Source organism: Bombus huntii, chromosome 6 (assembly GCF_024542735.1).
Source record: "Bombus huntii isolate Logan2020A chromosome 6, iyBomHunt1.1, whole genome shotgun sequence".
Classification (NCBI taxonomy): Eukaryota; Metazoa; Arthropoda; class Insecta; order Hymenoptera; family Apidae; genus Bombus; species Bombus huntii.
The window spans coordinates 10,189,238-10,200,683 of NC_066243.1; the positions used below are offsets into that span (position 1 = coordinate 10,189,238).

At 30.2% G+C, this 11,446-nt stretch overlaps 2 protein-coding genes across 3 annotated transcripts; one reads left to right on the top strand and one right to left on the bottom strand.

The window, feature by feature from the left end:
* Nucleotides 1-2: 2 nt before the first annotated feature.
* LOC126866398 (kinesin-like protein KIF14) lies at nucleotides 3-11,298 on the bottom strand. Of its 2 annotated transcripts, none has more exons than XM_050619928.1 (12): nucleotides 11,004-11,298; nucleotides 10,375-10,926; nucleotides 9,745-10,291; nucleotides 9,433-9,660; nucleotides 9,223-9,351; nucleotides 3,075-3,235; nucleotides 2,634-2,834; nucleotides 2,153-2,425; nucleotides 1,586-1,658; nucleotides 1,347-1,516; nucleotides 804-1,266; nucleotides 3-731 (listed from the first exon to the last, which is right to left on the bottom strand). In XM_050619928.1, the coding sequence occupies exons 1-12, from the start codon at nucleotides 11,108-11,110 to the stop codon at nucleotides 12-14; spliced, it is 3,624 nt and encodes a 1,207-aa protein (XP_050475885.1). In that variant the 5' UTR covers nucleotides 11,111-11,298; the 3' UTR covers nucleotides 3-11. The 2 variants fall into 2 exon arrangements, with proteins under 2 accessions (XP_050475885.1, XP_050475886.1); XM_050619929.1 differs by having other exon boundaries at nucleotides 551-622.
* Nucleotides 5,132-9,193, top strand: LOC126866428 (uncharacterized). Its single transcript, XM_050619995.1, has 2 exons — nucleotides 5,132-5,708; nucleotides 7,987-9,193. Exons 1-2 carry the CDS (start codon nucleotides 5,606-5,608, stop codon nucleotides 8,277-8,279), a joined length of 396 nt encoding a protein of 131 aa, XP_050475952.1. The 5' UTR covers nucleotides 5,132-5,605; the 3' UTR covers nucleotides 8,280-9,193.
* Nucleotides 11,299-11,446: the final 148 nt, after the last annotated feature.

Below are 11,446 nucleotides of genomic sequence, written 5' to 3' on the forward strand. Positions count from 1 at the left end.
GTTAATTTTCATTAGGTTAATTCTTGTTGTAATTTATCATTAAATCTAACACTTTTCTTATCAAAACCGTTAATACTATTGCGTAAAGTAGATTTTGTCAGAGAAACAGATTTTATATTGTAATTTTTAGAAACTGCCAAATTTGTGTCAGAATCTTCTATTACACTATTATTGAAACTCTGCATAGGAGTTACACTTTCATTGGAATATTTATTTATATCTTCTATTTCTAAAATTTCACGTAAACTACAAATGATACTTTGCATATTATCAAGTGATTCCGCAACTGACTGAATTCCACCATTTCTAGTACATAATTTACGTAAAGTTCTTGTAGCGAGTTCCATTTGAACAAGACACGTATTTATGGTTTCTTGATCTTTGGAAATATCAAACGTTTGGTTAATTAATGTATTTCCAAGTATGGACGTATCTAATGAGAGTTGTTGTAGACTTTCGTTTAAATGCTTTTTTACTGGTGTAATGTTTATTGAAATTCGGCTATTATTTAGGGAGTCCTCAAAAGTTTCTGTATTTTCATAGGGTTCCCAAGTTTCTTCTGATGTACAAAGCTCCTTTATTGAATCTTCTATATCATAGTCTCGCAAACGATGAACCCAATCTAAAAAACGCATTGGCTGCCAGAATGTCTCTCTCATGCTATCTCTATTACGTATACGAACTACAGGTTTCAGACTCTTATTAACAATTATTTGTTGTTGATCAAACTCCTAAAAATGTAACGAATAAACTTATGGAAAAGATATATCTTTTTAACTACTATCTATGCAATAAATACTTACATAATTAAGACCAACTTCTCTACACCGTTCGGTAGCTTCTTTTACCAATATTTGCATTTCATGTAAGCTAATACCACCGTCACTTATTGCTTCCGCGCTAGCTTTCATTTTGAGAGCGAATTCGGCATCTGCCGCCCTTTCATTTAAAATGCTTTCCAGTTCTTGTAAGAAATTAGATTTATATGGCGCGACGCTAACTTTTTTTTGATCTATTTGTATTTGTTTTAATCTATTATTTGTCTCAACTTCGTTTTCCAGTAATTCTTTTTCCAATTCTAATTCTTTCTTCTTTTGATGAATTTGTTCCAATGCGAGTTTCTGCTCTTGGACCGTGGAACCAAGAATTTCGATTTTACGTTCATACGATAATTTTTGCGATCCCAATTGCATTTCAACTTCTCGTTTAGCATTTTCTAATTCTTTTATTGCTTTCTGTTTACTTTCTTCTAACTCTGCCCTTAATCTATTGAATGAAAAGTAACATAACGTTAAATACCTTTTAATCACGCACATTGAATAAAAAGAGCTATTAAAAATTCGTACTTTTCTTCTTGCACTTTTAGAATTTCTTGATGAGCAAATTCATAGTCCACAGCCTGTGCTGAAATTTGTATATTGCTATGTTCATCATAAGGACTTGAGACTTTAAAATAATGATTGCCGCCAATTACTAATCGATCACCATGTTTTAAAATAACTTTGCCAGTTACCACCTATGATATGATAAATAATTTAATAATGATAAAAATAAAATAAGATCATAAACATAAAATATATTATACCTGTCCATTCACGAACGTATCTCCTTCCATTTCTGATGATAATATAAGTTTCCCATTATTGTTTTCAATAGTACTGTTGAACGTATAAAAAATCGATAACCATTAAAATTATCTATCTAAAATAATTTATTAAAATTGGTGCATATATAAATAATTTCAATTATATTTGACATATTTTTCCATCAAACGTAAATGATTAGCATTTCATGCTCATAAACACGATGAAAATGTATTTGGAATCGTTTCGGGATCATTATACTATACAGTGACAACTAAATAATTAAATACTGCCATGCAAATTTTTTTAACCAAACAGATTAATTACAATATTATTTTGGACGATGTTAAATAGATCGTGAGGAAAGCCCGTGAAGAACATGCACTCGTGAGAGGTAGATAGGAGAAGGGAACAAAAACAAAGTAAAATAGTTTCCTCCAACATAATTCATAAGCGTCAAGCTGAAAAACGAGCACAGAAGGGAAAAAGAGGAACAAAAGTGAAAAACAGAAACAAGACCAACAACCGCATCCTTTCAAGTCATCGAACCAACCAATCCAATAACTAACCAGTGTAAAGGCCTAACCAGTGGTCCATCCAACATGATATCCAAATGTTCGGAAAAGTTCTGACAACCTGAATTTTTTCCGATACGAACAAGTCCTGGAGGAATGAGATACAAAAGCGTACCAGATAACATAGGATCGGCCGCGAGATTTATAAGACAAGGTTGCTTATCCTTCTCACGAAAATCGAGTTCAATAGCGATACCACAGCGACGTAAGTACTTTATTTCAGAATTTTTCTTTTCCTCGGTATCCCGCAATTTCATTTGCCAAGTCCTGCAATTACATGTAGCTAAATATTTAAATCTTCAATTGGTAAACATCCTCCGATCTGTTTCCGGAACAATGTGACGAAACATTTATTATAGGAACTACATTATATTAATAATATAGATAATTACTCATTGAAACAATTTGATTGTTCCGAATTGTTGTAATCAATGCTCTAAAATAGCTATAACAGCTTACGTTGATATTAACTTACATTTCAGTAATCGCAAGTTGTTCTTCAGTCTTTTTTAGCTGGTGCCTTAATTTATCAATTTCTTGTTGTTTCTGCTTAATTTCATCGTTATTTTGGTTAACCGGTGGAACGGAATCGAGAAGACGACGTGGAAGAATACCAAGTTGCTTTTCGTATCCTTCACGTACACCGCGCAATCGCAATACTTCCGCTTTCAATTCCCTAAGAGAGAGAGATCACAATTATATTTAAAATTAAAAGCTTTAGGTTAGATTTGTTGCAAACTGGAAAAACTGTATCGATAATATTTAATGATATTCTTTTGTTTATCTGTCCCGAAGTGGAAGACTTATTTTATACACGAACGTTCGATTTATTATATTCATATTGGGAAGAAATCTGTTATATTTTATTGAATGTAATAATGAATTATTAGTTGTTCATTCATGAAGAATATATTACCGAATTAATTTCTCATGTGGATCTTCATTGATTCGAACACGATTAACAATGGCTCGAGCTTGACAAGCATATCGGAGTGTTGCAAGTGTCTCTTCTATGTGTATATTAGCTGGTGATACTGTTCCAAGCATTGCTGTTCTTGAATTTCCTCCGAGGCTTTCCTATGTTTAAAAAAGGATAAAAGTTCAAAAAATATGTTGGAAAAAGGGAACCTAACAGTTTCTAGTAAATATAAGGGAACGTAGAAACTCTGAAAAAGACAAGTTCCAATGTACATAGAAAACAAAATGAAGTCATTGAACTGCATAATACTTAATTAAACGAGTGTAAAATCTCAGTTGTATTGATTCGTCGTAATTAAATTGTAGAGCTAAAGAAATGACATTGTTAGCTTTGCACGTCGTGTTTTACTCGTTTTATCTAACTTAATCTCGATTCTTTTGCGCATAAATAATCATTATCAGTATTCTGCATGATAAGACAACACACGCTCGGTTAAGACAGATTGCGATTTAATCTTTCCTAAGTAATACTTACACTGTTATCGATCACACCTTGACGTTTATGTTTCTCAATGTTATCCTGATATAATTAATAAACGATAAGACATCAGATAGAACATCAAATTCCTCAATAGTACGTATACACAAGGACGTGCTAAGTCATCATTCAATGATTCAACAGTGAAAAAAGTCTTATACATCTTTATCTTCAATCTATTTATCTATTTAATTTTTAGATTTTATTGCAAGGCTTTATTCATTGTCGATAAAACTTATTGAAGCAACATGCATCGTTAATTAATCGACGATGTTGGACAGAACCGAATAATTTAAAGAATTTGTTAGAGTACTATTTTTCATATCTCATCATTATCAATTTAAGCACTTGAACCGCACTTGAACTACACTTGAACAAAAGTCTCTAATCAAGATATAATCAAAATATAATTATCAGTTTATAATTATGACAAAATAAATGTATCTATACATAAAATATCTATATGTCACAATCCTTTTTTTACGTTATTCATTTCATTTTATTCTTAAGATAACAAACAAATTAATATCTTCTAACTGCGCATCTTTCTTCAAGGTTTGATACGGCAAAAAACTTTTTATTGCACCTTATTCAATGTTATCAGTAAAGGAGACTTTATTTCTGTTCATAGTTGCTATTATTTGAAAAATAACTCACAATATACGATTGTTTGTTAGAGAAATAATACCTACATATTACCAATGTATATATTTGTTTCACTTAATTACATAAATCTCATTATAAAACACATTCTATCCAACAATAATAATTATTGGATCATATTTGCTACTTTGAAAACAACAATGCTTTCATAGGTGATAACTATTTAAATAATCTTGTTTTCACGATAAAATAAAATTTTACGTAAAATATACTTCAATATCCCCCCTCCCCTTTTCTAATCGCTAAATGCTTGATAATAAACGAGCAAATTGTATTATTATACGAACTTGCGTTTATAACATGAAAGATATGCTTATATCATAGGAGAATTATCGGAAAAACAGTTCTTTACGCTTTCAACAAGATTCTGGAGATTAGTAAGCATTTACGACGTACTGCGTTTTATGGTGAGGCATAAAATAAACATTAGCTAATATTACCGTTATACAATTCTCCACAAGTACATAGTAAGGTATTATTGAAGTGTTAATGACGATTCCTAATAATAGCCTTCAAAAATACAATAGCAACGTTGTTTCTTATCTCTTATAAAATAACATCCTAAAAGCCAAGTATATGTACATATATAATGAACGATAAAAAAAACGGCGTAGAGAATTGAAACTAGAGAGAAACTTATTTAACGGTCATACCTTGACCACCACAAGAAATAGACCGTGTTAAAGTTGTACAAGATCAGATTAAGAAATTCGTGAGACAATGTCATAGATGAATAAGCGCGGGAAATGCGTTCAACAATCGCAAAATGAACAAGAAATTCGCAAAGGTGATTGGAGGAAAAGGAGGGGCAAAGCGCTGAGTTGAAGGGCGCGCGGTAACAACTGAGAGGAGAGGAGAAACAAGATCCGATGGAGAGGGAATAACCGACTCATAAACATTGCATGCTCAGCGTCAGTACTTCTTTAGTTCAAAGTAAAACACCACAGCAATTCGAGCACAACGTTGTCTTGTTTTTTAGCGGTCGCTGCTTTTTCCTCTCTTTCTTCTCCTTGAGTAATATGTAATAACACGAATTCGATAGTCTATCAATAAGTTGTTCTCAACTGGTGAAAGAAAGAAAACCGGAAACAAGGATACCTAGCAAATTTTACTGGTAAAACGAGTTTTAGCTGCGTTTTAGAAAATCAGTGCAAACTCGCGTCAGCGGGTTTCATTATAAACTGAAAGGATAGAAAAAAAAGCGGATTAAAACATACGTCAAGAGTTGATTGAAAGTATCAAGAAGGAAGGAAGATATATACGGAAATTTCTACGAAGAAAATAAATTCTGAATCTAATTATTCTCGAAGATACCTCGGATTAGAACGATGGATTTAGTCTACGTTCCCGAAATCTTGACCTATGGTTTCTTTAGAGCTCCTCAGTATCGGGACTACGAGCAGCCGTGGAATAAAGATTATTTTAATTGTGGTACGTCTCAATCATATGAAAATGAATCACTTTTTATATACTCACATATGACAACTTCCTTACTAAAGAGAAAAGAAGGGAAGAAGAGATAATATTGAGGATCTATGATGATCACTTTGTTATCGTTCTTCTCTAGACAGATACTATAATTAAATTTTCATTAATTAACATCACGATAAATATCATTTCGTTATTTACTATATATAACTTCATTTATTCTAATTTCACGCGATCATTATTGGTATTTGCTATGATATATTGGTATGATATACTGGTATATGCTATATTGTTTTCCACGGTTCTCAGCATTTGAATAATCTAACTCGAGAAATTAATATTATTTGCTGACATCTCGTGAATGGTGTTTTCCCTTTATGTCCCTTATTCATATGATATCATACTACACCAATGATTAATGTTTATGTACGTTGTCATTTTTATCGCTTACTTTCCGTATTTAAAAACTTCGAAATATGCGACAAAAAATACAACCTGTCTTTACTAATGAAAGTTTATAAGTATTTTGAAAGTATTTAAGTTGACTCCCGATTTCGAACTATTAATCCGTAAAATGTACGTGCATTCATCTATCCTGATCTGTGATATGTTTCAACAAATGCTTATTTTTCTTCTTAGAGTAAAATAAAGATTTCAACAGAAATGATCAAAACATAAATCAATTAAACAATTCAATAATAACAAATAATCGATTGCATAAAATCGTTACAATTCATCTATCGAATGATTATTCGGTGTTCTAATTAATATGATAATAAGGAATTTCAAGATTCAATTGAGAAAAATGATTTATATATTTTTAATCGATGCCGGTGTATACGTGTAAGATAACTCTTAGATATTTCTGTGCAACGTAGTTGCCCCTCCCTTTGCGTTATCGTTGTGAGGAATTGGTTGCCTGAAGGCAGTCCTCCGCATTATTTATCATATATTAGGCTTTGAAACTATCATTATCGCAATTCGAAAAACGTCATATTACGCACAACGTAAAATAGTGAGAATAGTACAAAAGAATTGGTATCATCGGAAAAGCTTCGTATTCTATTTCATTGCGTCAATTGTCCTCTTAATGAAATTTTGGAAATGCACATAAATTACATATTTCTGAAAATTATATATGTATGTATGATCAAAAGAAGAACGTAGCATCAAAACAAGTTAAATAGTAAACACGAAAAACATGTTTGCATCATTACGATAACAAATACGGTGAAGGTTGTAATATAATATGCTAGATCAATTCCATTGTAATAGATATAATAATAGCGTTATAGTTATTATACTTGCGATTACTTATATTTTGCTACGGCTTGTTATTGAATAAAATAGTCTAATATATATATTTATATATGCATGGAGGTAAAAAGATACATAGATCTAAAAATATCTTTTGAAACCAGCATGACACATTAACGAGAATAAACAGAGATGAATGATCCTTTTATTCTATTTGCAATAACAGATTCTGCATTTGTATGTGCAGGAATGCTTCGCGTTGTGTGTAGAGAAACTCTCGATTATTCACGCATTTTTAGATGAAATCTTATGCAATTGATTTACGAAATGCTATAATGAACTTACCGGAAGGGACATCTATTTTGATATAAATTCAATCTATCAATTTTTCTAGCAATCTATCAATGCAATGAAAAAATAACAGAATCAATAATAGAATTCGAATAGGACTAGGAAGATATATGATGATTCTGCATTACTTTTATCTTATCAAGGTATCTTTTTTACTGCCCGTACAAAATATTACGATCTTGGTTATCAAATTTTTATCTATCGGTTCTTTTATCTTCAATAATTATTTTTCGTCACTGTTATACTTTACTAACATAATTTTCGTCATAATAGTTTTCTTTGAACACATGAGTTTCATGCAATACGTGTAACGCATCACGTTACTTCATTCACGGGAGACAATTATAACATATCTTTCGGGTTGAGAATGACTCAAGAACCACGAGTTAGGTCAGCAGATTAGCTACGTGCAACAACGCACGGAGTTACCTTTCAAAAAATCGTTGAACCTTAGCCAGGATTAACAATAAAAAAATATTTTGAGGTGAAAACGCCATTGATTATAGAAATTGACAAAAAGTTGACAAAAGAAACCTTAGTTTAAAAAAAAAAAGATGTTGCGTATTTAACAAATATTTTATTTTTCCCGAAATAATAAAATTTAAAATGAAATAATAATAGAAAATAAAGTAATAAAAATAGAATACAATGGAAAAAGAAAATTATCTTTCAGGTAAGACAACACAAGTTCATTCTCAACGATTGCCACAACAACACCATGAACAAAAAGCATTTTCGAAAGAAAATTGTTACTTGTGCCGCGAGAACAAGAGAAGAAGTCTCGCGGCTTATATACGAGAGAAATCGCGAAGGAATTCTTGCCAAGAAATTCACGAAGAAGAAGAAGAACGTGACTGCACAGACACTAAAGAAGGAATCACGAAAACTGATAAGAAAACGTCAAAGAAAGTTTTAGAAAATAACGGATGTATAAAAATGGATAACATAACAAAAAACGTCAAATAGAAATAGAATGTTTACTTATTCATGTTTCAGCATTTTAATATGGTTTCCAGAAATTGATACCGAAACAGACGTACCTCGTATATAAGGAATGCAGAATTATTGTACCAAACTTCTATGATACATGTATCATATTATGATGTGATGATTTCAAATGTTATTTACCTTTAAATACTTTTTTCGTAGAACGAAAAATTTTAAGTTTATATTTGTATTTGTAACAATTTTACATGTTCAAAACCTGTATAATGAATAATTTATGTTATTTTATATCTCTTCTGCTATTTGATATAATGCACAATTTATTGATTTTTTAAAATAATATTAAAAAGAACATTTTCTACATATTAATGAAATTAGTAGTTTAGGTATTATTTTAAATGATACATATATTGAAATATTTTATACAAATATCGCAAAAAATCATCAATCAAGTACATAATATATGTATATCCTAACAATTTTTTATAATGTGTTATTCTGTACATGAGTAAGACAAGGTTATGAAGTAACTGATAATATTATCTATCTTTTTTTTTTCCAAAATCTAGCATAACCAATAATTGCATTTACAGTTAATATGAACTGCATTAAACTATAAATTGACATATATTTATACTATTCCAGAAATGCTTTAATATTTAAAAAAAGTAGATTAACTAGATATTCAATGAAGAATTGAATAATTTATAAGACTGAATATGTACATAAAGTTATATAAAAAAATACATCTTCAAAAATAAAGTAAACCTAACTTAAGTTTTCTGTATATTGTATAAGAAAAGAAATCATATACATAAGTAATGATTCACTAATCATTAAAGCCATAAAAGCCATAACAGCTTTAATGACTGTTACAACAAAGAACTTTGTCATTGAAGATTCAATAAAAAAAAAAATTATTTACTTATGTCGAATCTTGTGTCAGTGACTTAATAACACTTACCTTTAGCAGCCATGTAAGAACAGATTCACGATATGGAACAAAACCTCGTTTACGATTACTTGTGTTTTCAGCCAAGGATGCGATTACTTTTCCCAATGTAAGCAATGATTTATTAATAGACACTCCTTCCTTTGGAGTACAATTAATTTTATTATTATATGAATAAAATTACCAGACTATAATCAAGCAATTAAATGTAATATGACATACCTTTAATCTGTCACCGCTTGCACAAGTTTGACTCAGTCTTTCACTACCTGCTAAATCTACTAAATTAATTTTACTACGTCGACTAGCATCCACAGATTCATTATTTAATTGATTATTTTTTTGGGTTTGTGTTAATATGATACTAAATATACTATGAGATCTTGAACTCTTTTCATTCATTCCAGTTGCTGCTGTAGCTCGTTGTGAATTGCCTACCTTGAGCCAAGTCTAAGAGAAATATATTTATAACAATTTAATAATCAACAAATAATCTTACAACAGACGCAATTACAACTTATATTATAAACATACCTGCAAATCTTTGTAATTTTGCACGCAATGTTGACTTAAATCAACAATATATGGTCCAAATACAGGATGTTCTCTTACTTTAAGAGGAGCCCTTTTTACTCCACTGTTAACATTTGTTAAAAGATCGTGTATTTTTTCATTATAAATTTCAAAATAACTAATCTCTACAGTAGTTTTAGTATTCGTATTAATAGATGCCCTCGTAAATATTTCTTGACAAAATCTTGGAATAATACCAATTGCTTCATCGAGTGGTATTGTATTATTTTGTGCAGATTCTTGACCCATCATGCTATAACTTTTACCAGAGCCTGTTTGTCCATAAGCAAATAAACAAACATTATACCCTTCAAAAGCATTTTGTACTAGTGGTAAAACCATATTTTTAAATACAATTTCCTGATTAGCATAACTAGGTTCTGATGCATCTATTTGTGATATAAAGCAATGGTCATATGTGAAAGTATGTTGAACAGATTCACAAGTGACAATAATATTTTGACCATTTACTTGTACGACTGATATAACTTTTGAATCATTTAGTTCTCTGAAATAATAAAGAATAGAAAAAATATTAAATCATAGTACTACCTAAAGAAAAGCTCTTGGTATAAGAATTTAATAACTTACTTTGTATTCAAAGGTCTAACACGTATACCTACAGTCAAATTACTATTTTCTCCTTCATATACAGTTTGATCTTCAATACCAATATCGTTTGATTTACCACATGGTGTTTCAACTTGAACAACATTAAAACAGTCAGGAGTAGCTTGTGATAAAATGTTGTCACTAAAATAACGTTTTACAGGTGTTTTATTTGGAGGCAAGATATTTATTTTTGAATTGCTTGTAGTAGTATGAATTTTATATTGTTTGGGAGTACAAGAATGCATGGTTAAAGTCTTTTCATTCAGTGAAGTTGTAGACATTGTTTTCGTAGAGGTTTTATACTTTGAATCAGATGCTGCATATTCAGGAAATAAAACTTGTTTTCTTTGAAATGTATTTATAGACTTTGAGTGAGACAGATTTATAGTATAAGGTATATTTGTTGATTTCAAATTTTCAGTATCATTGTCAAGTAATATTTTACGCTTTTCAAGTTTTAAACATTTATTTTCAGTAACATTTTGGACTCCTCTTTGAGGTGTATCAAGTATATCAGAACATGTTCCTTCCCTACAAAATAATAAAAAAAATTAATATATAATAGCTTTTGATTTTTTTAAATGTATTAATATAAAAAAAAATCTCACTTCTCATTTAAAGAGTTTATATTCTCCTTATCGAAATTAATAGGCGAACTTGAAAAAATGGCATCACAAAATCCATGTCCCATAGATTTTAAAGTATTATGTGACATAATGGTGGAATTTCTTTAACTAAACACCATCAGTACGATAAGATTTGCTTTCCTCTCAACTAACCTCCTCAAATTCTGTTCTTTGACAGTTCACATGGACTATTTGGGAGGATATTCACCAGTTCGTCACAGTTTGGATCCTTTGTAACGAATTTTTTCGTAATAACAATATAAAAATGATATAAACTTTAAGAATTATATTATGCTTAATGGTTCAATACTAACACCGATTGTTCATACATTAACAACAAACTTTGGCTTTAAAACTGATTGATTTATTAATATTTTAGTTAAAATATAATATCTTAACTATTTTTGTAACCAATCTTTTGAATT

Coding starts and splice junctions, on each gene's coding strand:
- LOC126866428 (XM_050619995.1), top strand. CDS start 5,606: ATGGATTTAGTCTACGTTCCCGAAATCTTGACCTATGGTTTCTTTAGA. Junction 5,709..7,986: donor TAAAGATTATTTTAATTGTG/GTACGTCTCAAT, acceptor ATTATCTTTCAG/GTAAGACAACACAAGTTCAT.
- LOC126866398 (XM_050619928.1), bottom strand. CDS start 11,110: ATGTCACATAATACTTTAAAATCTATGGGACATGGATTTTGTGATGCC. Junction 1,659..2,152: donor CTGGTTAGGCCTTTACACTG/GTTAGTTATTGG, acceptor TACGTTCAACAG/TACTATTGAAAACAATAATG. Junction 1,267..1,346: donor CTAAAAGTGCAAGAAGAAAA/GTACGAATTTTT, acceptor TTCATTCAATAG/ATTAAGGGCAGAGTTAGAAG.